We start from the raw sequence: 26461 nt of genomic DNA, 5'->3' as shown, positions 1-26461 counted from the left end.
TTTCCATTGTAAATTCTAAATGTTTAGTAACACCATAGTATACACAGGAAGGTTGGTTCTGTGCAGAAAAGGATTAACGGAGTAATTGAAAAAGAGAAGAAAGCATAGATGACTCAAGCGGACAAGTACCTGTTTCACACACAAACACCATCAAATGTAGGATGCTACTGTACATCTCTTTTGTGGCACAAAGCTGTCTGTAAGATTTGGTAGTGTCTTCAAATTGAGCAAACCCATGCTTGCTTGGGTCACCAGATTTAGCTATTGATCAAGATGATTGACAATAGTCAATAGCATAAACTTAGGCATTTATGTATTTACATGAATCATTAAAAAAATATTGTGGTCTTCTGGCTACTAGCATCAACAACTGGAGACTGAGGATTCTGAATTATGTCTGTGTCATGGAAGTCACTGAAGACTGAAAAAGGTTTTAGGATCCTTCAGTTTTCCGCAGTGCCTCAAAGGTTCAGCCTTTTACTGCCCATCTCTCTATCCACTGCCTTGTTGCATGTGTCCTCGTTATGAATAAAGCTGTTCCACTTGGCTTTAGAGTTAACCCTCTGCTCACCGGTGAAAAAATCAAAAAATGGGTCATAAGTCGGTAAAGGATACAGCAAGAAATAGATGAGTAATGGACAAAGGACTGAAAGATTAAGGGGCGAGGAAGAGAGAAGATATATTGAGAAAGGTCTGTAGAAAGAAAGTAACAAAATGACAGAGCAGGAAAAGGAAAGTATGGCATACAGACAATTAAAAATAAAGGAAAATACCCTGTTTTTAAACAGGCAAAAAGTATGTGGCAATTGCAAAAAGCAAAAATGTAAAGACAGCTTAATCCTTTAGAGAAAGATGTCTTAGAGAGAAAAGAAATTGGAAAGATCACAGGAACTGGAAGATATATGGTAAGTATTTTAAAAATTGATTGAAAGAAACGGTTTTAAATCAGAGGATGAAAGGAAGTGGGGCAACAAACAGGGCTTAGTGTTAGGTTAGTATTTAAATGAGGTGAAGTGATTTAGAGAAGACCAGAGAGAGAAACAATGCTTTGAGTAATGCATCTCAAAAAAGCAAGCATACAGATATGCTCGTGCATTTGTATGTACTGTATTTGTGGGCAGAGGACATGCTAATTATTTATGTTTCCTTCTATAATCTCGATCATCTGATTCATCTCATTAATAACGTCTTTGCAGTAATTAGGTAAAGTCAGACACTATAGAAAGAAATAACTGCAAGTACCATAACCTTGAATAAAAAATAAAAAAAATAAAAAATTTTCAAGCACATTGCGTCTATGAATATGTTTTCAGAGAACTGGCAACAATTTAAAAAAAAATTATAATAATTCAGTATGCTTAAAACACCATGAACAGCTCCTTTTAAAATCATTTCATTTTACTTGTGTTATTCTAATTTTTACAATTTTACAGTGGAACAATCACAATTTAAAATGTAATCTCTCACAATTTTTCTAAATAACAAACAATATGGCCATACAAGAATTACCAAAACAAAAACAGAAATTTCAGTTCTAGCTTTTAAAAATGGAGTAAAATACATTATGTCCAGTACAATAATAAAAAAAATTAAGTTATATTGAAGCACCATGTTAAGAAAATATTGAAATAAATATAATTAATAGACTGGCTTTTATAGACTGAGGCAAGGCTGAACACAACTACAATAAACATGTTCATGCCCAAAACTTTCTCATGTCCACAAAATTGAGGAAAAACCAACAAACGCCTTGAATCTCTGACATGGACTGAGAAAAAGGTACGATAACACAGCATAATGCTGGCCAGTGATTTCTGGCTTTGGGTCATGGAGACCTACAGAGCTACAGTACATGTAACAATATTCTATCAAGTGTTAAACAGGGAGTCTGATCAATGAACAGTTCCAAAGGGCACTAAACATTTCTCTATAGAGATATACAAGTGGCAACTTAACAAATATACATTTGTGTCCCAATGTACCAAAGTAATACATAATATGGTACAAGAAACCATGAAACTGAAATAAGACACCTAGGGTTTGGTGTTAAAAATGCATCAAAGACTAAAACACAATTGTGCTCAAACAATGTACTTGCAAAGTGTGGGAGATTTGGGTGTTAAGATGGGATGTTATTCAAATAAATAACCATGACAATAGATGGTTAGGATTCAGAAATGCTTGTGATTGTTACAAGAGCATGTGTGTATTTAATGTAGCATCCGCTAATTTCTCTTATGCAAGATACAGGAATCCCCATAGCCAAATGCAGGACACCTGAGTGCTATGCTAAAGTATGTCTTTCATAAGCTGCACAAATGTATGCAAGTTTGACTGCGGGGTGGGGGGGATTGTGAAAAACACATGAATCCTGCCTTAGTCATTCATGTACAACCCCAATGAAACAAGATGCCATATGTGCAAATTCCTTTCACATATGTTGATGGGTCACATCGTTTTATAACAGCTACATAGATGACTTCGAAATGAAAAAATGCTAGGAGGGAATTAAATAATTTCCCCATCATGGAGAGCCACATCCCCATCATGTGGCAAGTCTTATGTACTACAGGTTAAACAGAATATCTTCTTTTGTCTTCAATACTTAATTCACAAAAAAATAAAATTTTTGTCATCATTCACTCACCCCTTATGTTGTTCCAAAGTCATATGACTTACTTTCTTCTGTGGAACACAAAGTGAGATGTTAGGCAGAATGTTAACTTCATTCACTATTCACTTTCATTGTATAGGAAAAAGATGAACGTTATAGGGAAAGTGAATGGGGACTGACGCTATCAGTCCCTAACATCTTTTCTTTTCCACAGAGGAAACAACAGTAAATGATGACACCCACGGAACGTGAGTAAATATGGGTGAATTACCCCTTTAAAAAAACCCACTGGTATGGGAAGATTACCATCTAAAATAACATACAAAGCAGACTTCTTTAAATATAGTATACAAACTATTGAACAGGTGTGCAGATAAAATTGTGACTAAATATTCCAAGAAAAACTCTTTTTCTTCTTTTGATGCTAAGAACAGGGCATTGTACATAATTCTGTACAATTTTAATGAAAACAAAGAGAACACCTTAACACATTGAATGTAAATAAATATTATCTCTGAAATATGTGTGTCAGCATTGCAACAACAAACAATTTTTTAATCCGTATATTGTAGGTCCAGATCGACTGTACCGTCAGTCACCACAAGTCTCAGTCTCTTAGGCTTGCGATCCGTTGCAGGGTTGCTTTGTGAGTGGGAGGTGGAAAAGTGTAGAGAATTGTATGGGTGAGTTCCAGGCTGCCCCTGCTGCTGTGGGTCTTTACCAGTTTGGCCCCCATGGACTTTAGATCCTTCAAATCTACCCAAAGAGGGAGAAGGTGAGAGGTTTGAGGGACCACATGCCTCTACAACCAGCCTTCCTTGGGTTCCAGAAGGCTCCATGAGACAATGGTATGTGTAATTTGCAGGCCTTGAACCAGTGTAATTCAAGCATTCACCATCATCGCTGTACCCCAAAGTAACAGAATGATCTCCTGTAAAGTTTACAACATAAGACTGGTGAGGAAGCTGACTGTGTGTAAATTTGTTTGCCTGAGTTTTAGTCCCTGGGATCTCATGGGTTGAGGATTCCCTGTATCCCAGTTGAGGACTGTTGTGCTTTGATACAGCAGGTGAAAGGGAGGAGCTTAAGTTGAAGTCAGAAGTATCACAGTGAGAAACATTTGTAATCATCTGAGTTTTAGGAAGAGTAGTAGACACTGCAGAAATTTGAGCATTTTGAGTGGGAGCCACAACAGCATGGGGTTTCTCCAATTTAGAGCTTTTGCTCTGTGGTGTACTGTAACACTGAGGATTTTGAGTAGAGGAAAATAAAAATGTGGCGGGCAAGGAAGGATTTGTATCATTCTGTGAGATTTGGGGCTCTGTACCTAGAATGTTCTTGAAAGCATTCGATGTGGTTTTGCTAGAGCTGAGGAAATAAACAGGGTGAATGTGATCTCTTTGCTGGCAAAGATTAGCAGGGCACTGTTTTGATGAGGTGTTCTTGGTGCTTCTCTGTAGATTTTCAGTCAATCTAGAAAACCCAGCATTAGGACATTTAGCTGCAGAATCTTTTCCAATGTCAGAACAGGATGCCCCTGGACCAGTGAAGGTGCTTTCCAGGCTGTTGCTAGATTTGTTGTTGCTGGCAGCCACAGAAACTCTACATGCATTCTGGCCACCCTCAGTTTTCATAACATTCTTTTGGTTCTGGAAAAATGGAAGCCTCCTGTCATAGCTGCGAAAAAGTGTATTACCAGAGCTTAACATCCCTTGTAAGTCAGCAAGTGAGGTGGACTTACTACCTACGTGAAGAGAATGGAAGGGTGTAACCACGTTACTCTGAGATCCAGCACCAGACAGGCTTTGTGTTGACTGGCTCGGAAAGACGGGTTGGGTTTTACAAGAGCTTAAGTTGAGAGGTCCATGAGTTTTGTCTTTCTCCTGGATTTTAGCCAAGCATGACTCAGCTGACACAGTCTTTGTGCTAATAATGGAATCAAGGACATTGAACTTTTTCTCCTGAGGATGTATATGTGCAGTTGACTGTACTGACTGTTTAGCATTTGCAGATTCATTTTTAAACATGATCAAGTCTTTGCGGAGAAACAGTGTTGCTGAATCTTCCTGGACCTGGAGCACTGTAGGACTTTTTGACAACTCACCTTCAGACGAGTATAAATCTTTTTCAGCGTCTTGAAGAGGAGCAGAACTCATGGCTGTATTACCACTGCTAGATGAGAATGTGTCAGATTGTGTAAAGACAAGATCCGGGAAGCTTAGATCTTCATCATCACTAAAGGTACTTACTGGGCTCGGGGATCCCAGGTAAGGTGTCTCTGGATTCCATGCATCTGTGGGACTTTGAGTGAAGGGGCTGTTGAAGGAACCTGTGTTATGTGGTTCACCAGAACAGTAATCCATCAAAGAGCTTGCCAGGCTGGTTTGCGTTGCTATTTGATCATAGCTTTCAAGATTCAAACATGGAAAGTCAAGGACATCCTCTGGATAATTACTAAAGCTGCACTCAGTGGTGAAGGGAGAGATGGGGGGAGACTGAATCTGAGAGGATGTTACACTGGTGTTAGTGGGCACACTTTTTTCAGATACCTGACTCAGAGCCTGCAATCTTGAAAGACTTTTATTAATCTGAAATAAATTGTGACTCAAGGAAGCATCAGTCGTTCCTTTACTCTCAGTTTTACTAACTATAGTCTTAAGAGTCTCGTTCCCATCAATATTCTGTGAGGCCATTTTCTCTCCAACAGCCTCTTTTGCTTGAACACTGCCACCAACATAACGAACTCCTGTCAGACCCTCATAGCAAGGAGAATAAAGTGACAAAGGTGAAAGGGATAATGGCTGAGGTGCTGTCTCAAAACTCAGTGGATCTTTGAAGGTCTCTGTGCCCTTGTTACAAATATGCACTTCCTGGCAAGGGGACAGATTTTCTTCTTTAATTTTTCTGTGAGGCATTTGTTCTAATATTGCCATTTTAGAAGGGACATATATTAATTTATTTGGTTCCATGTGTGCTGAATCCTTTGTTTGCTTGTTCCCATCATGTTTCTGAGCTTTGTTCCACTGCACCTCCCATTTGCCTTCAGCCCTCCTGCACAATCGAATAGGAGGTAATGGTTTAATGTCATCAATGTCTACTTCAACTTTTAGACCAGGTTGGTTTTGTTGTATTAGCTCCTCTGTAACATCATGGCTGTTTTTCGGTGTGCTAACTTTTCGTTGTCTTTTCCTTGGCTTAGGTGCACATTCCATTCTGCAATGCTCCAGCACATCTTGGACTGCTTTGGTGGCTTTTTCTAAACCTATGCCATTATCTGCCTCCCCATGAGACCGAATCCTCTCCATTTCTGCATTTAAAATTGAGACAGAATCCAAAATGGCCCTAAAAGGGTCAACTGCAACAAAGCGTTGCTGTGGGCTTGATTTGTCCACAACTGTTTCTTCTTCGTCGGTATTCTCCATTTCCCACTGTTTTCCCCTTTTCCTCTTAAGGCGGATTCTGAAGTTTAGCTTCTGATCTTCCTCGGTCTCATCAGAAACTTTTGAGGTAGACTCATTTGTAATGTTAACTGCTGTATTATCCATTATCTCACAGAGCCCTGACCCTTCCGTTGTCTGTCCTTCTGTTTGTCCTTTTAATTTTTTCTCACATTCTGCTTGACTCCCCTCCATTGCAGTCTTATTCCACTCCACTTTTTCATCAATTCTGGATGTTAATTTCTTAGGTTTAGTGAATTTTCTCTCAGCTACAGATACATTACTTGTATTATCTCCATATCCTCTAGCCTTGCTTTGTACTGTTACAGTCTGAGCCCTTAAACGACCGCTGCAGCGTTGTTTTGATGAATTTTTTATCAATCTGGATGATCCACGCTTTTTTGTTCCATTGTCTCTGAGAGTTGAGCTCGATTCTGATATTGGACATTTCTGCTCTTTTTTTTCCACACTGCTGTCGTCGCTTGGCTTAGGAGACAGATTGTATAGCTTGGCTTCCGTTTCATTATTGGCATCTGTAAATTGTGTTGCTGCAGGAACATTGTTATCCTGATCTGGGTCGGTATCAAGCGATTCTCGAAATGCACGTTTCTTTAGGGGAATATTGCTCTGGGGACTGTTTTCCAGAGAAACTCTGCTCATCAACAGAGCCTCAGAGGAAAGCAAACTGTTTTCAGTCCGTCTCATTTGAAACTTACTGATTTTTGACTGATTAAAGGGAGTGAATTCCTGATTAGGGTGCCCATTTTTCTTATTGAGTGCATCTTGTTTGTCCATGTCCTTCCTCTCTTTATTAGCATCAGGTGATCGTGTCTTCATATTATCAGCTACTTTACTCTTGTAACTGGATGGAGAGTTCAAAAGTGCAGGGTGACGACCATTAGCATCCTTAATTTGTTGACTAATCTGGCCACTCAAACTCTTCCTAATATCTGAAAGTAGTACTCTCGCCTTTTTCATGACAATTGTCTTGCTTCTAAAATACTCTGTTATTTCTTTCCTATATAAATCTTTTCCTTGATCAATTACCTTAAAACTGCTCTCTTTCTTACCTTGCACTTCAGGTGTGCTCTTAACACTTGGTTGTTTTTTATCCTTAGATGCACCTTTTTGCTTTATTAAAGCATTCTCAAGCGTATGTCTTGTAGCATATTCAGAATTTTTTGGAATAGTGACCTCAACAGATGCAACCGTTACAATGTCATTATCTCGAACTTGATTACCTTCAATTTCATGCTCACTGAGGCTACCTTTACCACACACATCTACAAGTTCTTTAACAACAGGTAGCGTTTTAACGTTTTTTTTCTCTGAACCACATGGTAGGAAATCACATGTTACTTTCAAGTACTTATCTTCACTCTCCAAATTTATTGGTGTGAAATACATCTCCTTCACCCCCTTCTTACCTTGTCTAATGGTTTCTTTGCTCCCATTTAACTCCATGCTTTGCAGCACCGATGCTGCTGCTGGTGGTGTGATAACTTTGTCTCCTCCACTGTCTGCCTGCATCTGACCTGTACTTTCAGCCTTGGCTTCTCCTGGGATAGCTACCCTGACCAGACTTACTCTGAGGTCACGATTTAAGCCTGAGAGCAGAGAGACAGGATTATGAAAATATTGTGAAGATGAGGACGGAGTAATGCTTATAGTACTAGAAGTGGCAGACTGCCTGTGGTTTTGCTTGTTATCCCCTGAGGTCTCTAAAGCTACACAAGAACTAACATCACCTTCCCTAGTAGCACTGGAACCGCTGATGTGTCTCCCGCCGCCAGCCACCACCCTGAGGTGATCCCTAAAGAATCTCTGCTGCACCTCACTGATCACTGTGCTCTCTGTTTGTGATGATTTGTCACCATTAGTTTCAGTCTCCCCGGTATGTATATGCTTATCAGTACTAGGTTTACCAGGGGTTAAAACAGTATTGGGGATATTTTTGGATTCAACCTCACTTCCTCTTTGCAGTCTCCCTACTTGTGCCTGTAAGACAAAGCATTCTCTTTTTCCTGTAGGGAGTTTAGGGTTATGCTTGATCAGTCTGGTCCGCTTTTTGTTGAATATGGAGAGTTTAGACCTATTGCTTGTTCGGAAACTGCTCAGACGACTCCGAAGAATGTTCCTGGTCCTTGAGGAAATGGCCATCTTGTGGACAATTCTGACAGATGAAGCATCAGCATTACATCCCTTGGCTTTCATGCCGTCTCTTTCAGGGATTCTGGAAATGCATCCAAGAGTAAATGGTTTGAACCTAATGACAGAGTCTCCATTTAACATGTCTCCATCTGTATCCTTTCTCTCCTCTGATCCATTTTTGTTTGCATTACTGGGTGATGGAGGGACAGATTCATTCATGTTCCTTTTGATCCTCTCAGGTTTTGTTCTCTCCTTCTCAATTAGGTGCAACAGGGTCCGTTCTTTGCTTGTGGGGTTCCTACAGCTTAGCAGGAATTTTACACTGTGCTGATAGAGGCAAACCCTTAGCTCCCTAAGTCCAAGGTGAGACAAAGATGATAAAAGGTTGTGCCTCTTCTCCACCTGTTTGCGAAGCTCCTCCCTCCTCTGCCCATGAGTCTTTCTCATCTTACTGCTCAAAACAAGGGTGTTCCTCTTTGTCCGCTGGGAAAATGTGTTCCACATAGGCAAGGCTGACAGAAAATGAGAGGAGAAGAGCAGACAGTCAGAGTTAAGGGGTTGGGATGGTCATATCAGATCAAAACCTCCTTGTTTAAAATTGCATTGAACAGAGCACTGGGTTCCATAATCAGCTGTATGCCTTGCAATTTTACACTAACATTTTTAAAGTGAACTTTTACTCCAGGACACAAGTAGGATATGAATATAACTTGGTCAGCAAATATGAACAATATAACACACATACCAGGGTGTGATACAGTGAGAAATGGCTTTGGAGTTGGAGTGCCATTTCCCCTTTTTCTGTTAAGCCTCAGATCAGTCTCTCTGAACTTATATTTCTGTCCTGAACCTGGAGCACTGGAGCAAACCAAGTCTGGCAACTTGTCTCTCTTCTCAAAAGATCCCTCTCCTCTCCTACATAGATGAGTATCATAAGACTTGAATCATAAGAGATTTTATTGTAAAGAAAGTTGTTAAAGGTTTTTAAATAAAGCAATTTTGCAACTTGACAAAAACATAAAAAATGTATAGGTTCAACATGACTATAATCCTCTAAGCACTTGGTCTTGAAGCAATACCAATTTATTGTTGCTCACCTCTCACAGGTGCAACATTCACACATTTCATTATTCTCCCCAAAAAAGCTGTCCCCATAGTAACAGGTAATCTCTTCCCCTGGTGAGATGGGTCGCATCACTTTAACACAAGCTCCATTCTTATCTCCAGGGACGAACTAAGAGAGCATAAGGGGGAATAGAAACAAACAGAGTGTGAACAAATTATGGACATGTAATATTGATTTGAGTTTAACTTGTTATTATGTGAGAAGAAAAGAGACCAGAGTGCTACAAGAGACTTGAAACTTGCAGAGCTATGTAGGAAATTGGTTGCTTGAGACATCTGTTAAATACAGTTTAGCGCCAATTATACAAGAATATTTGACATCAGAATGTGGTGATTGAACAATTGGTGTCAAATATTCCTGAGAGCTGTATAATAACCACATATAGACAATGTATTGGTGTTGTAAACATATGTAGATTTGTAACCTTCTAAAAAAAGTTTGCAAATAACTAAAACAGTATTAAACCGATACAATTATGAAATTGTTGATATGATCATCTGTGTTCCGCAACTGCTTCTGGGTCCTACAATAATGTATAACGTGCAAGTAAATTCATTAAGTGGGTTTTTTCCTTCCATTTTCTACACATTGGTAATAGCTTCTGCTAAGACAATTGGACAAGAGCGAGGACAGTGTTAGGAGAGTGCACCCGGTGTCAGCACGATCTTGTGCATGCATACAACATTCCTTGGCACTTTTGAAACAGAAAAACAAAAAGAAAGGTTACAGTGGGCAAAGAAACACAAACATGAGACAACAGATAATTGGAAAAGTGTGTTATGGATCTATGGAGCTTTTGTGAGATCAGCAAGACTGTAAGGTGCATGAGAAGTGCCCAACAAGCAAATGCTACAGGAAGCGTGGGGTGAAATGTCACCCGAGTATCTGGACAAACTGACAACAAGAATGCCAAAGATCTGGAAAGCTGTCATTGCTGAACATGGAGGATTTTTTGATGAGAACCAATTTCTTTCAAGAGCAAAATCTGTACATTATTCCAAACCTTTGGTATTTTTATCTCATATATATATATATAAACACACACACACACACACACACACACACACACCCCGATCAGCCACAACATTAAAACAACCTGCCTATTATAGTGTAGGTCCCCCTCGTGCTGCCAAATCAGAACCAACCCGCATCTCAGAATAGCATTCCGACAATTTTACAGAGTGGTTATCTGAGTTACTGTAGACTTTGTCAGTTCAAACCAGTCTGGCCATTCTCTGTTGTCCTCTCTCATCAACACGGCATTTCAGTCCACAGAACTGGATGGGTTTTTTTTTTTGGCACCATTCAGAGTAAATTCTAGAGACTGTTGTGCGTGAAAATCTCAGGAGATCAGCAGTTACAGAAATACTCAAACCAGCCCATCTAGCACCATTTTGAACTCTTGACATTTTCTCACCCAACTTCTTGAGGTATCTACCACCCTGGGATGCTTTTTAAACAGTACTGAAGGAGTTCCCATCTGTGTTGGGCACTTATTGGCTGCTTTTCTTTGTTATTTGGTCCAAGTCATCAATTTCAAAAACTTTTTTTTTATTACATTTTAGTTTTATAATTAAATCAATTAATATGGTGGCACAATAATATTTTTGCTTTTAACATTTAAGCATATGCCTTCAGATCTAAAGATTTTTAAGATCATGTGAAACATTTCAGTCAAGCATTTCAAAACTTTTGACCGGTAATATATGTATATATACACGCATACACACACACACACACACACACACACACACACAAAAAATCAGAAGTTTACATACACCTTAGCCAAATACATTTAAACTCGGTTATTCACAATTTCTTACAGTTAATAGTAGAAAACGATGGCGTTTAATGTTGGACAAAACAGCGCAAGCGCAAAAACACAGCGCGCAAGTGAATTTCAACAGTGTGAGTACCATGACACAGCTCGCACGTAAAATTTAAACCTGCAGAACTTGCAAATCACAAACTCGAGCACAAAAAATATGAACAATACAATTGGAATCAATTGGAACAATACAATTATTGTCAGTGTAAATGAAAGAAAAGCGTGCCCTACACAATACTGAACAACAAAAAGCAAACAACAAGGGGGTATTGGTTTAAAAAAATAAAAAAATAGTCTCGAGATCAAAAGGCTTGAGAAATAAAACCATCCTTTAGACATAGCATACAAGTGGATATTAATCGAAACAATTTATCTATCACATAGCTTTCTTTCTAAATTCCTCCTTAATTTCTTTTAGCTGCAAGATGTTTTGTGCGTTTATATATATGTGTGTGTGTGTGTGTGTGTTTGTGTTTTCTGTCTTTGATAATAACTGAAAATAGGTGGAAATACAGAACGCAGCAAGGTGTTTAGTGAACCTGTTTAGAGGTGCCCTATCTATCCATATCTATCCATCTAACGTTAATGTTGAAGGGAACGTTAGTGTTTCACAAAATGGTAAGTGTAGATAGCTAGATGCCAGATAGTTCCAAGCTTGTTTGTGTGGTACTGCAAGGGCCATCCACTACTCATCAGCCTCTACATTAATTCTATACATAGATGAAATGCAGGCTCAGAGAGGAAGCCAGTCAGTCTTGGGGCTGGGAAAGCAGAGCAGGTGCAGCAGAATAAGGCCAGGTTAGGAAATCAAGTGTACATAAATTATAATATTATTACAGGAATGTCTCTCTGAAATGTTTGATTCTGATTTGTCAGTTACAACATTATATGACCGATAATGATCGTCGTCAGTAGCAAGGCTTTATAATGAAAGCGCATCTGGCCCTTCTTTCATGTCTCTTTATCACACTTCAGATGGACACGCTCTTGTTTTATTCAAATGCAGCTAGTGTCATCTTGCCTCTCATATATATATATATATATATATATATATATATATATATATGTGTGTGTGTGTGTGTGTATACACTCACCTAAAGGATTATTAGGAACACCATACTAATACTGTGTTTGACCCCTTTCAGCCTTCAGAACTGCCTTAATTCTATGTGGCATTGATTCAACAAGGTGCTGAAAGCATTCTTTAGAAATGTTGGCCCATATTGATAGGATAGCATCTTGCAGTTGATGGAGATTTGTGGGATGCACATCCAGGGCACGAAGTTCCCGTTCCACCACATCCCAAAGATGCTCTATTGGGTTGAGATCTGGTGACTGTGGGGGCCATTTTAGTACAGTGAACTCATTGTTATGTTCAAGAAACCAATTTGAAATGATTCGAGCTTTGTGACATGGTGCATTATCCTGCTGGAAGTAGCCATCAGAGGATGGGTACATGGTGGCCATAAAGGGATGGACATGGTCAGAAACAATGCTCAGGTAGGCCGTGGCATTTAAACAATGCCCAATTGGCATTAAGGGGCCTAAAGTATGCCAAGAATACATCCCACACACCATTACACCACCACCACCAGCCTGCACAGTGGTAACAAGGCATGATGGATCCATGTTCTCATTCTGTTTACGCCAAATTCTGACTCTACCATCTGAATGTCTCAATAGAAATCGAGACTCATCAGACCAGGCAACATTTTTCCAGTCTTCAACTGTCCAATTTTGGTGAGCTCTTGCAAATTGTAGCCTCTTTTTCCTATTTGTAGTGGAGATGAGTGGTACCCGGTGGGGTCTTCTGCTGTTGTAGCCCATCCGCCTCAAGGTTGTGCGTGTTGTGGCTTCACAAATGCTTTGCTGCATACCTCGGTTGTAACGAGTGGTTATTTCAGGCAAAGTTGCTCTTCTATCAGCTTGAATCAGTCGGCCCATTCTCCTCTGACCTCTAGCATCAACAAGGCATTTTCGCCCACAGGACTTCCGCATACTGGATGTTTTTCCCTTTTCACACCATTCTTTGTAAACCCTAGAAATGGTTGTGCGTGAAATTCCTAGTAACTGAGCAGATTGTGAAATACTCAGACCGGCCCGTCTGGCACCAACAACCATGCCACGCTCAAAATTGCTTAAATCACCTTTCTTTCCCAGTTTGACATTCAGTTTGGAGTTCAGGAGATTGTCTTGACCAGGACCACACCCCTAAATGCATTGAAGCAACTGCCATGTGATTGGTTGATTAGATAATTGCATTAATGAGAAATTGAACAGGTGTTCCTAATAATCCTTTAGGTGAGTGTATGTGTGTGTGTGTGTGTGTGTGTGTGTGTGTGTGTGTGTGTGTGTGTGTGTATGCACAAAACATCTTCCAGCTACAAGAAATTAAGGAGGAATTTAGAAATAAACCATAACCTCTTTACTCTCTGCAACATCCTTCCTACTTTCTGTCTGTTCTCGTCCAACAACAGCCAATCACGAGAGATTCGAAGAGATGCAGCCAATCAATACAGTATTTGGTCAGCAGCCAATAGCATTTGTTAACAGAAAGGATTGGGCCCCGCCCCTGAGTGTCAAAACCAACTTAAATATCTCAGAAAATATCTCGCGCGTTTGCAGAAAATAACTTGCGCGTGTGTGGGACCTGTTAATTTGTGTGCACAATCATATTTTTGGTGCTCGAGTTTGTGATTTGCAAGTTCTGCTGGTTTACATTTTACGTGCGAGCTGTGTCATGGTGCTCACACTGTTGAAATTCACTTGCGCTGTTTTGTCCAACATTAAACGCCATAGAAAACATTCCCTGTCTTAGGACAGTTAGGATCACTACTTTATTTTAAGAATGTGAAATGTCACAATAATTGTAGAGAGAATTATTTATTTCAGCTTTTATTTCCTTCATCACATTCCCAGTGGGTCAGATGTTTAAAAACATTTTGTTAGTATTTGGTAGCATTGCCTTTAAATTGTTTAACTTGGGTCAAATATTTTGGGTAGCCATCCACAAGCTTCTCACAATAAGTTGCTGGAATTTTGGGCCATTCCTCCAGACAGAACTGGTGTAACAGAGTCAGGTTTGTAGGCCTCCTTGCTCGCACATGTTTTTTCAGTTCTGTCCACAAATGTTCTATTGGATTGAGATCAGGGCTTTGTGATGGCCACTCCAATACCTTGACTTTATTGTCCTTAAGCCATTTTGCCACAACTTTAGAGGCATGCTTGGGGCACCAAGCTTTAACTTCCTGGCTGATGCATTGAGATGTTGCTTCAATATATCCACATTATTTTCCTTCCTCATGATGCCATCTATTTTGTGAAGTGCACCAGTGCCTCATGCAGAAAAGCACCCCCGCAACATGATACTGCCACCCCCATGCTTCACTGTTGGGATGGTGTTCTTCAGCTTGCAAACCTCACCCTTTTTCCTCCAAAAATAACAATGGTCATTATGGCCAAACGGTTAAATTTTTATTTCATCAGACCAGAGGACATTTCTCCAAAAAGTAAGGCCTTTGTCCCCATGCACACTGTAGTCTGGCTTATTTATGGTGGTTTTGGAGCAGTGGATTCTTCCTCGCTGAGCAGCATTTTAGGTTATATTGATATAGGACTTGTTTTACTGTGGATATAGATACTGTTCTATCTGTTTCCTCTAGGATCTTCACAAGGTCCTTTGCTGTTGTTCTGAGATTGATTTGCACTTTTCGCACCAAATTACGTTCATCTCTAGGAGACAGAATGAGTCTTCTTCCTGAGCGGTATGATGGCTGCGTGGTTCCATGGTGTTTATACTTGCGTACTATTGTTTGTACAGATGAACGTGGTACCTTCAGGCATTTGGAAATTGCTCCTAAGGATGAACCAGACTTGGGGAGATCCACAATTTTTTTCTGAGGTCTTGGCTGATTTCTTTTGATTTTCCCATAATGTCAAGCAAAGAGGCACTGAGTTTGAAGGTAGGGCTTAAAATACATCCACAGGTATATCTTCAAATTACTCCAATAAGCAGAAGCTAATTGGCAAATTGCCTAAAGATTTGACAGAATTTTCAGAAATTTTCCAAGCTTCTTAATGGCACAGTTAACGGAGTATGTAAACTTCTGACCGACTGGAATTGTGATATGGTCTATTAAAAGTGAAACAATCTGTCTTTAAACAATTGTTGTCATACACAAATTAGATGCCCTAAATGACTTGCCAAAACTAAAGTTTTCTACTAAAACTAAAGCATTATGCTTCATGACACACTAGTCTTATATTTTAAAATATTATTATAGTAAAATATTTTTAGAAATGTAGGGCCTTACCTTACAATTGGGTCTGCAGTCTGCACCCAAAAATAAATAAAATGGAAAATGCACAATTAGATCCTCATTACCAAAGACGTTTTTCAAAATGTGTCTCACATCCAACACAAAAACATTTTAATCTCTTCATTTTATTATTCTTATGGCAGTCATGAGAAAATTGACTAAATGTGTCCATGGTCTTCTGTGTAACATGATTCTCTCACCATGATTGATAAAGGCAGCAGGCCCCAGCCAAAGTTGAGCACATCTCTTGCGTGTCGAGTACATGATACTGAAGTCATTCACTCCTGCCCGCAGCACTGCACTGTCTTCAGGGCTCAGCTCAGCTATGCAGCCCTGCAGAACCTCCACCCGCTCTCCCACAAACCTAGAGAATTTCACACCCAGATTCATGTTTTAAATGTTACTGATGCAGCTTCAATTACATCATATCCCTGAACTCATTGGAAATGTGGCCAACATAACTGTTACAGTTAAAAGTAAAATATTGTCTTATAATCATTAAAATAATGACGATTCTAACCAGTGTCGGGTGGATGTGATTTTGGCTCCATTAGTCTCCGAGGAATAGCGGTTACACGGCTCAATGTTCACTCCACTGTCCAACAGAAATGCTGTCATATAGCGATACATCTAAAAGAGAGGGGTGAAGATGTTACAAAAAGTTTATTCAAGATAAGTTTTTACTTTAACAGAGTGCAAAACAACAAAAACCGAGAAGTGTCCACACATACACAGTAAGAGCTGCCTGTTAAAGCAGGGTCTTAAAACATTTTCAGACCAAGGACCCCTTGTTGCACAGAAAGACAGAGCAGAGACCCCCCGTTACATATTGTAGAAAACGGAGAGATACATTTTAAGCCTGGTCTGTTATAACATGCATATAGTACCATATTAATGTATTTACATACTTTATTATGCTTTAATTGCAAAGCCATTCAAATAATTATTGATGTTCACAGTTTATTGTAATTTAATTACATTGTAATGTGGGAGCAGATCTAGTCTGCCAAGAGAGATAGACATCCACGTAGTCTGGCTGGACTTGGCAAATGCCTATGGATCAGTTCCACACCAGCTCGTTAGCTATGCACTGGAGTTTTTCCATGTACCAGTGTGCATAAGGAGATTGGTAGACAGCTAATATGGGGACCTGACGATGTGTCATGCAACACAGGACTACACAACGCGATGTCATCAACTAGAAAAAGGAATAGCGATGGGATGTTTAATCTCTCCCATCTTGTTCATGGCTGTGTTCAAGATAATCCTAATTTGAGCAAGACAAATGGTTAGAGGAATCCATGCACAATCTGGGGTGAGATTGTCAGCTCTGCACAGTTATAAGAATGATATCACAAGCATCCTCCAGACTGTAGCATGTACTGCTGGAAGAGTTATTGGCATGGGCCAGAATGATGATTAAGCCAACAAAATCACATAGTCCTTCTATTAGGGACAATCGGATTTTATTTGAGGTGGAAAGAATCCTGGTTGCAGACCAGCCTATTCATAGTTTAGGGAGAGAATACACAGCAGACCTTTCAGACACATATGGGAGAGTTGGTCCTGAAGCAACTGAAAGAGGGCCTGGATAAGATAGACAATTGTCATCTCCCAGGCAAATTCAAGATTTGGTGTTACCAATTTACACTCCACCATCGCCTGATGTGGCCACTAAAAATGTGTTGATGAGATTTCTGCAGTGGCAATGATGGACACCAAGTGCAGCACCCGGACAGTCTGTGGCGTGCACATAACAGAGACAAAAGGTGGCTGAATTAGAAATTCGACCGGCAACCTCTGCATTAAAAGCTAGCATATGAAAGCACTTTGGATTCTATGAAGTTGAAAAGGAAAAAGGACCTCGACAAGAGCCACACTATATGCAAGTTGTGTAAAACTAAACTAAAATATTTTGGAAACATGAGAAACCATATTACACGTTTCCACCCGAAGGAGGAAGAAAACCACCCAGTTGTAGTTGCTGCCAACCAGAGGACCATCGAGCAAGAGATGTCAAAGCTTTCACCCAACTCGGAAAGAGTTGCCACGGATTTGCGTTCGTATTCAGTCACTGAGAACATAGCTTAGTCACATAGCTTTTGCGCTATGTTGCACACTTTGGAGCCGAGATACAGCGTCCCATCTCAAAGATATTTTACTGACACAGCGATCCACACACTCTACAATGAGACCAAAACCGAAGTCATGGAATCTATGAAGTTAAGCAGGGGTAGGATAGCTGTAACATGTGATGCATGTACATCCATTGCCACAGAATCTTATGCAACCGTAACTGCGCATTTTATCACAGATGAGTGGCAGCTAGTGTCTCATGTGCTCCAAACAAGAGCACTGAATGAGAGCCACACGGGTGCAAATATGGCTGAGCTGTTAAAGAATGTAGCAGAGGAATGGCAGATTACTAAGAAAGATTTAGTTTTAGTTACTGATAATGCATCCAACATGGTTGTTGCAGCTGAATTGGGTAAATTACTACATGTGAAAAGCTATGCCCACACGCTAAACCTGGCCTTCCAGCGAGCGCTCAAGTTGCCAAATGTTACCAACCTATTACTAAGTTTTTCCACTGCAGCACCACTTCAAAACACCAGCTTGAAGAGAAGCAGAAGCTACTTGGTCTGCCGAGACACAAGCTGAAAACAGATGTGAGCACCAGGTGGAACCGTGTGTATGAGATGGTTGACCGGTTTCTGGAGCAACAGCCTGCAGTCTACACCGCCTTACTCAGGTAAGGAGAGGAGAGTCTGACATCTGAACTCTCAGTGAAGCAGATATCTGAAATGCAGAGGATATTATCAAGGCTCTAAAGCCAATGAAAGATGTAACTACTCTCATGTCAGAGAAGAGCAGCCCCACAATCTGTTTGATTGCTCCTTTGCAAGCTCAACTCATCCAGGACACAAAGGACAGTATTGGAGAGTCATCAATGGTCTTGGAGATAAAGCAGGCCATCAATGGGGACCTCAGCAAGATAAAGTAGTGAGCAGGAGAGAAACACTTTTCACAGCCTCTGCTCTGGACCATTCTAGGGCCAGACTTTTCTATCTGAGGAGAGAGCGGAGATGTATGGAAGAGTGATTGCGGAGGCTGCATCACTAGAGGCAACTCTGCCACTTCATGTAAAATGTCACTCTGGGATTAAGACATTAATTTAACTTATCCAATTGACCAAATAACAAATATTCCATAATAATACAAGGTTTTTGATATTGAATAGAACAAGTACATTTGTGTTTTGTAAATAATTTTGTTCAAATGTGGTTTGGATTGAAAATATTGACATTGTGATACCTGTTCTTCTCATTTTGTTTACCTACAGCAAGAGGTGAGAGTAGAAGAGAAGTTCAACCCAGAGCACAACACATTGAAGGAAGACACCCCGATCACTGAGGAGGAGCAACACCAAAGCCCTACTTCCAAAAGAAGGTCATCATCATCTACTCTGCTAGAGAAACTGCCAGAGCAGACCTTTACTGATGCTAGAGTCCAGCAGCAGCCCATGTCAGCCTATGCCAGAGCTGAGGAGGAAGTAACCAAGTACTGTAGTGCGCCATCACTCCCTCTCTCCCTCTCTCTTAGGAACCTCTCAGCTGATGGAGTAAAATCATGAGAGGTTTCCTCTGTTTTCCAGGGCATGCAGAGTGACTCCACCCAGTCTCCTAAGCATCCAAATTGGCCCGCTTGCTAGGAAGGGTAGAGTCAAATGGGGTAACCTCCACATGGTCGCTATTATATGGTTCATTCTCATGGTGCGAGTTGTGAGTTGAACGTGAATGCCGCGGTGGATGGCGTGAAGCCAAATTGGGAGAAAAAGGAGGGGGGAAAAAAAGGGATAAATGTAGGAAGATGACTCACATGCTGCTTCAACAACTCCTGTCGGTGTGAACCCAGCCCAGTGAAATAGTCACTGACCCATTCCCCATCGAGCAGAGCATCAAAGGTTGTCTGGAAGTCATGTGTGCGTTTGAACCGCAGCAGTGTCTCTCTGAGGTAGCCCCATCGCCGAATCTCTGGAGGTGCACTTCATTTAGGGAGAAAGAACACAATGAAAAAAATGCAATATATGATTTAAATATACAATAGAAATGAACACTTCCTCAAACAGAAGACATGAGTACTGGAAATCCATCATGTAATTCAAACTAGGGGTGTGCAGTAAAGCCATTATCTGTATGTTACTAGAAAGAATTATCCGTAGCTGTCTCTGTATTCGGATAGATCCAGATACGGGCATGGTTTAAATCGAAAGTGCATCAAAACTAATTTTAAAATGTAACTTTCTTACATTTAAGATGGCTTCTGTATATAAAGTATGCCTCGGAGAGGCCTATATTATTAGTATTACATTTTTATAATTTTTATTTCATTATATTATTGATATATTCTTTATTTTGTTTTTCACCAGATGAAGCTGAATTATGTAGGCTACATAAACTTTGGAATATGTTGTTAACTGTGATTTCTCCTGGTATTTCGGACATTAATATCTGCTGAAACAATTTTTGTGTATGTCTGTGCAAGTAACAATTATATTCTGGAAGCATGAGGTATCAAGCAATAGTAAAATGTCAAGTTCACATTTTGCAGCGAATATTAAATACAAATATTAAAAGAAATGAGAATAAATTAATATTGCCAACAAACTGAAAGCAAATTAAATCTCTATCAGAAGGTTTTGATACACTCAGCGTTTTTTTAATCCTCCATGTGCAGGAATATTCTGAATAGATTTACACTCTATGAAGCATTTAAACATTTTTGGAATAAAGGATTAACCAGATAATTTACCTTTAATGTGGATAAAAATGTGGTCAACTTAAGAGTCGAGCTCCACTATAAAATCAGCACTTCTTTGGTCAGCAATTAAACATCGTGCTCAGCTTGGTTTATAAATCCTTGTGTGAATTGTGTGAAAAGTTTGTCGTTAATATGATCGGACATTTCAAACAGACATTTCAAGAAGTGAATACTATTTACAAGCTTAGATTTCTAAGATGCGCACAATTAACGGAGACTGCAAATGGAGTAAAGAATACCGCCATCTGATCTCAACTTAAAATCACCATGCACATTTTCATTCATAAGGTTTACACTGTAGTAAGATTGGTTTCACAGACACATCATTGCTTTGTAATTTTCTATATGTTTATTTAAAATATCGCTTTATGTCTGTGCTCACTGGATGATCAGTCTTCTGAATAGTTTTTCTATTATTCGGGTGAATTTGTTATTTATTTTGAAGTCATTATTCTTGCCATCCCCATTTCAAACATAATTAAAAGTCATTTTAACAGTAGTGTCAGGAGAATGTTTCTACAAAATAAGTACCTTATGTTCATCTTGTGGGTGCTGAACCCCAGTAAGGGATCCAGCACCAGACTCGTGGCCAGATCATCTGTCTCACACAGCTCTCTCACACTCATTCTATAGGATCCCTCCATGGTCGCCCACCATCAACATGCTGGAACGAAATGACACCCATTGCTAGGGATGTTTGATTATGGCAAAAATCATAATCAGGATTATTTTGGTCAATATACACAAATATTTAACACAATTACTCACAGACTTTGGAAACGTCATGCATTTATTCAACTTTTTTTTTTTTTTTTACTTGTCTTTTTAACAGTGGATTTCCTTGAACTTGAAATGTAAACTGCACTGGGTAGGGGAGGAGGCTATTGTCATATGGTAATTACATATGGTAGTCAAATAAAGAAAAGCCTCCATCACCTTCATATACAGCAGGGATGTTCACAGGTCTATGGCATGAGCTCTACTTTTTCATCATGTTATTGCAGCAAGATCTACCATGAACAATAAAGTCTATACATTATCACGATACCAACATGTCAGTAGTCGGTAGTGAAATTTGACAAATCTCAATACCAGCTTCAAAACCGCAACAAAAATAACACTAAATAAATATTAATTGTGGAAGAATAATTTCAAGTTCTTAAGTATTCCAAACTAGTAAACAATAAAATGACAATAAAAAACAGCAATGAATAAAAATGGATTACAAATAATAAGAAAATTAAGTACTTTTTAACAGCAATTTCAAGTATTCAAGTAAACATTCAAATGAAAAGCAACATAAAACTACTACTGGTCTTCACTGTATAATTATAATACATTAATACTTTTTAAAGCTACTAAAGTTACCAGTCAAGAGCAGAGAGCGTTTTCTCATTTTCTTGTTATGTTTGTTTGATTATTATGACACTAGACAGCAGCAGGTCTATTAGCTTACATTAATATTTACAAGTCATTTTAAAACAAATCACTTTAGACATCACTCTCTGTGTTGACATGAATACCTCACCAAGACAGCAGAAGGGGGAGACATCTAAATCAGTTTTTAATTTTGAAACACGATGAAACTTCTATTTCACAGGCAGAGATAACAAAAACTGAGCATGTGCTACAAAATTATAAAATGTTGTGTGCTACAATTGCACAGCTAGGAGAGACTGACAGGTTACTTATAACGCAATACAATGCCGCCTTTTTCTGTCTGAAAACACGTCAGCACTTGAGTTGTAATAGAGTACGAGTAGTAAGTGAGTGAGCTGCAGGAATGTCTGTAAAACAACAGCGCTCTCGGCAGTACGGGGATCGGGAAAACTTGCATGGAAAAAGTAATTATACACCAGGGTGAATGGGTTAATCAAACTGATTACAGCAAGAAATTTCACGTGGTCTCACAATAAATCCCACGTCTGTTATCAAACAGCTCTGACCTTTTCATTTTTTAGTAATTAAACAAACATTCTCCAATAAATTAACAAATAAATAAAAATACATGACTGGAGGTCAGAGGGAAATAAATGTGCCCATTCAAAATTGTCTACATAAATCGCCAAAACTTCAAGTGACAGTTTGTCGCCGTCAGGGAAGTCGATGAAGCGAACTTCACCCTGAACCTCCCAGAACCAACGCGGTCCAGTGAGCTCGCTGGACAACACAACCAGACCGACACGGTCCTGTTTGAACCTTTATGTCTGAAAATATCATTCATGATTACGTTTAATGCGAACGCGGCGCTATTAAATCGATTTTAATGTTCGATTAGAACGTATTTTAGTTACCTGACGGGCTTTCCTTCAAATTTCTGATCGGTTTGTCCTTAGTGAAACTGGTTATAAAGCTAGCAGGCTAGCTCTTCCTGTTGGCTACAAGTCCTGCTGCCATCTGCTCCGAGTGCATCCATATTCCATAATTTTTTTTTTTTTCTGGTGCGGAAATATAATCAGTGAATAAGCAGGGGGGAAAATCGAAGTGAGGTGATTCGGATTGGATATTAGCATTAATTTTTTCAGTACTGCGTTGTTTTCGAAGCTGAAAGTCTCGTACTGTAAAGTGAATTAAACCAATCCTTGACGGTCATGGTCGCGCTCCTATTGGTTCGTGTAAAAATTGACACGCGCCTCGGTGTTTTTTACCTCATCCTATTGGCTGGTTTAGTTGCACGGCATTGATGCTGGCCTATGGAAGAGTAGATGTAGGAAATACCACACGGTTCTACAAATCAATGGGCGAGAGAGAAACATAATTTCCCTCCTCTGTTCTGCTGACCTCCTGGAGTTATGCAATAAAATACTAGGTTATTTGTTTGAAAAAATACATGTTTGATGGTTTAAGGTTTTCTGAACCTGCAGTTTCAGATGTTTAAATATGCATTACCCTCTCTGTGTATCTGTACTATTTCAAATGTATTATTTAGGTGCCGGTCATTGTCTCAAAACCATAAAAAAGGCTTTGTCTTGTAGCCTGATATCTAACGTACGCTTTGACTTCCTATTACGTTTGAAAATCCTTTCAATATTCCAAAAATGTCATTTTAAGGCGCTTATAATTTAAATGAATAAAACTATCATTTTCAATGTATTTTTTTTTTTTATTGTAGAACATCCTTATATATGGAAGCTCATTTACATGCTAAATCAAAATGATGAAATACAGTCATAATATTATTATAAAAAGTAATAATTGTGAGATTAAAAAGTAATTACGTTGAAATAGTTATTAGATAAATCTAAATTATTAGATACTAAATCATAATTATGAGATAAAAAGTTCTCAATTTTGAGCTAAAATTCAAAACTATGATATAAAATGTATCTCATTATGGTTTCATATCTCATCATTATAATTTTGTAATTATTTAAAAATTATGACTTTTCATCTAATAATTTTGATTTACCAAAATATGCTTTATTTCTATGTGGCGGAAATTGGATTCCATACTTGTAGGTGAAATGACACTTTATGTGTGTGTGTGTATATATATATATATGCTCATTATATATACACACACACACATACACAAAAAGGCCACAACATTAAAACCACCTGTCTAATAAGATTGTGCCGCCAAAACAGCGCCAATCAATAACTTTCTTAGATGCTATTCTTCTCACCACAATTGTACAGAGCGGTTTTCTGTTACTGTATACTTTTTCAGTTCAAACCAGTTTGGCCATTTTCTGTTGACCTCTCGCATCAACAAAATCCATCCACAGAACTGCCGCTCCTTGGATGTTTTTTGTTTTTGGCACCATTGTTTTGTGCCCGTCTACAATCATCCATGCGACTATCTAATCAGCCAATCATGTGGCAGCAGTGCAGTGCTAAAAAATTTGATCTCAATGATTTAGTGTGGCATTATTGTTGGTTTGAGTATTTCTGTAACTGCTGATCTCCTGGGATTTTCATACACAATATTCTCTGGAATTTACTCCGAATGGTGACAAACACAAAAAATATCCAAGGAGCGGCAGTTCTGTGGATGGATTTTGTTGATGAGAGAGGTCAACGGAGAATGGCCAGACTGGTTCGAACTGACAAAGTCTACAGTAACTCAGATAACATCTGTGTAAAAGAAGAATATATCTCGGAATGCTATTCTGAGATTCTGCGGGTTGGCGCTGTTTTGGCGGCACGAGGCGGCCCTACATAATATTAGGCAGGTGGTTTTTATGTTGTGGCTGAAAAAAGCTTCAGATCAACTGAAAATATCAAGTTCGTCTTTTAATTGTGCTCTTTTAGAACGTTTATGCTCATTGAGATCACTTTTGTGTGGAAAATCTGTAAATCTAATAGGAAAAGTGTAAAATGAATATCAAAACAGCCAGTACAAATGCACCGTTTTATTTTTCTTTCTGAAAGCTGAGAAACAAGATTTGAGGTTGGAAATCAAATTTCATTGAAAAAAAAAATAAATAAATAAAAAACATTGTATTTTTTAAACCACTAATTGTCTTATTTATCATTATGATACAGTTTAAATATTTTAAATCTGCAACAGTGCATTGGGAAAAACATCCCTGATTGCTTTATTAAAGAAAATGGACCAAAAAAAATATCACATCTAAAAATCCTGCTCTGTCAAGTAAAACAATAGGTACAAATAAGTACAATTATATATTAATAAACAACAATAACTCTACTACTAATAATGTCTTAATCTCAGTGTTGCTGTAAAGCAAATATTATGTGCACAAATGTACCAACCTTTGCTGTGATCAGAAAAAACAGAAAGGCCATTAACCAAAAGTAAATAGACAAACTTATATCTTTTTTTTGATAGCACACTCTAAAACCCCAAATATATACAAGACATATCTTGGTTTAAGGGAGATATTATTCCTCCCAAAGGTGTCATTTTTGAGAGCAACCACTTTGGATCACTTGTGTCCATCAGATACCTTGAAATGGAAGAATGGCAAGATTTTGTGGCCATTGTTGTATTTTGGATATGACAAGCGCTGCTGTGATGCAAGTAATTAAAGTGTGTAGGAGTATGGCCACTGTACTAGCCTAATGACCAGTCTCTCATGCTGACTAAATATTGCATCAGCAATGAAAGACACACCTTGACCTAAACACATAAATTATAAGATCTGTTTCTGAGCAACTTAAGCACAGAATACCTACACCCCACCACCAAAAAAACCGGAAAAAAAAAAACACTATGCCACCACGTATAATGTTTTTATATAGCCATATATATATATATACACACAAGTCTGTATAGCAAGAGAACTTGGAGCTTAAATGCACACAAATACATAATGTATTTGTGTGCATTTAAGCTCCAAGTTCTCTTGCTATACGGACCTGATGTAAACTGTTGCTAGTATTGTAAAACAACTCTACGAACTACACTGCTTTAAATTACAGACACACACCCTCACAGCAGGGAACAGGAATAGCTTTAATGTCAGTGTTTCTTTGAGACAGCAGAGGGCACTAGTGTATTGCTTTGCAATGCTCTTATCCCCTGCTAGAGGACACATAGAACTAGTCATAGTGTTTTGTGATATGTGTCATGATCAGTGACACGCATTTGTGAGGCCAGAAATATCCTTAAATCCTAATTACAGAAGCAACTCCTCGAGATTTGGATCAAAACTCCGGTCTGCTTACTTAAAATTTGAAATGGAGGGAGACAGATAAAAAGGACAATTGGTCTCCAGAGGGAAGAGACAAGATGAGCAGGCAAAGCAAGATCCAGGAGTTTAAGTTTAATGACTAGTGCTTAAAAACCAGATAATGTTCACTCGGAACAGGGCGAAAAAAAAAAAAAAAAAAATAGCGGGACCAATAGGAAATATAAGTGTAATAACGTTAAAATTTAGTAGTTAAAAGGGGCAACAAGAATCATGAAAAAATGCATAATTGAAACTGCGTTTACTGTTGGCTCTGGAGAGTATTAGACAGAAAGAAAGACCAAAAGCGACAGAGATAGTTAGAAAACAAACATAAAATGATCATATGTATAATCTCAGTCTTTCTACATAAGTCGCAAAATGCTCTGGTCAACCCTGAAAAACTACATTCAGTCCTCGTCATACATGCAAAACAAATAAAACAGAATACATTCTTAACTGAAAAATTACACCAGAGGAAATTAGATGTAACATAGGATAACGGGACACAGTAAGATAGTACAGGATG

The 26461-nt window shown here is 38.8% G+C and overlaps 1 protein-coding gene across 2 annotated transcripts; it reads right to left on the bottom strand.

The window, feature by feature from the left end:
- Positions 1-1465: 1465 nt before the first annotated feature.
- Positions 1466-22831, bottom strand: LOC127653466 (uncharacterized). 2 transcript variants are annotated; one of them, XM_052140170.1, is made up of 10 exons: positions 22591-22831; positions 20828-20960; positions 19355-19520; positions 15996-16105; positions 15676-15839; positions 15470-15489; positions 9300-9436; positions 8948-9117; positions 7800-8714; positions 1466-7658 (listed from the first exon to the last, which is right to left on the bottom strand). In XM_052140170.1, the coding sequence occupies exons 2-10, from the start codon at positions 20938-20940 to the stop codon at positions 3169-3171; spliced, it is 6285 nt and encodes a 2094-aa protein (XP_051996130.1). In that variant the 5' UTR covers positions 20941-20960; positions 22591-22831; the 3' UTR covers positions 1466-3168. The 2 variants fall into 2 exon arrangements, with proteins under 2 accessions (XP_051996130.1, XP_051996129.1); XM_052140169.1 differs by having other exon boundaries at positions 1466-8714.
- Positions 22832-26461: the final 3630 nt, after the last annotated feature.

This window comes from Xyrauchen texanus, chromosome 12 (assembly GCF_025860055.1).
Source record: "Xyrauchen texanus isolate HMW12.3.18 chromosome 12, RBS_HiC_50CHRs, whole genome shotgun sequence".
Lineage (NCBI taxonomy): Eukaryota > Metazoa > Chordata > Actinopteri > Cypriniformes > Catostomidae > Xyrauchen > Xyrauchen texanus.
Note: the sequence above shows the minus strand (reverse complement) of the source record. Positions and strands in the feature narration are given on the sequence as shown.

Coding starts and splice junctions, on each gene's coding strand:
- LOC127653466 (XM_052140169.1), bottom strand. CDS start 20,940: ATGGAGGGATCCTATAGAATGAGTGTGAGAGAGCTGTGTGAGACAGAT. Junction 19,521..20,827: donor ACCCACAAGATGAACATAAG/GTACTTATTTTG, acceptor CCCTAAATGAAG/TGCACCTCCAGAGATTCGGC. Junction 15,840..15,995: donor ATCACATCCACCCGACACTG/GTTAGAATCGTC, acceptor GAAATTCTCTAG/GTTTGTGGGAGAGCGGGTGG.